This window comes from Delphinapterus leucas, chromosome X (genome assembly GCF_059928025.1).
Source record: "Delphinapterus leucas isolate spDelLeu-1000000601 "Yukka" chromosome X, BTC_Dleu_Yukka2, whole genome shotgun sequence".
Taxonomy (NCBI): domain Eukaryota; kingdom Metazoa; phylum Chordata; class Mammalia; order Artiodactyla; family Monodontidae; genus Delphinapterus; species Delphinapterus leucas.
Genome location: NC_143150.1, coordinates 70331115 through 70331571, shown reverse-complemented (window position 1 = coordinate 70331571; position 457 = coordinate 70331115). Strand labels below are relative to the sequence as shown.

General features: G+C 44.0%; 1 protein-coding gene across 2 annotated transcripts in view; it reads right to left on the bottom strand.

The window, feature by feature from the left end:
• The window catches only part of HDAC8 (histone deacetylase 8), a 244923-nt gene that overhangs the window by 135745 nt on the left and 108721 nt on the right, over nucleotides 1-457 (bottom strand). For both annotated transcript variants that reach the window (XM_022565591.2, XM_089904374.1), the window contains one exon: nucleotides 8-102. In XM_022565591.2, the coding sequence (XP_022421299.1) occupies nucleotides 8-102 (95 nt within the window). The remainder of the gene's footprint in view (nucleotides 1-7; nucleotides 103-457) is intronic.

Below are 457 nucleotides of genomic sequence, written 5' to 3'. Positions count from 1 at the left end.
TACTTACCTCATGATCTGGGATCTCAGAGGATAGTGTTTTCCCTAGGATGACCCCGGTCAAGTATGTCCAGCATCGAGCCGTGTTGGCAAGGTTATAGCCTCCTGTCTCCATCAAGAATTGTGAAGTTAGGAAAGAATAGTCACAGAACAGCAGGAGAGGGAAGGGGGGTAAGGAAGGAGAGAAAAATGTTTTAACAAAAGGGCTAGAAAGATAATTCTAACTTGCAGAATTTCACCTAAACATCCCTTTATGATATTTTTGAACTACTTAGTAGGCAGTCTTTAGTGAACCAGTCAGACCATGCACAATGTGGAACTGGGAAGTCCAAGGCCTACAAAGATTAAAAAGGCCCTCATCTCCGAACAAATATGCACCCGAGGACTCCAAAGTCCTCAATTCCACCAAGAGTCATTGGTAAGATTGAGATCCCTGGAACCCAGATCTTTTGAGGTGACC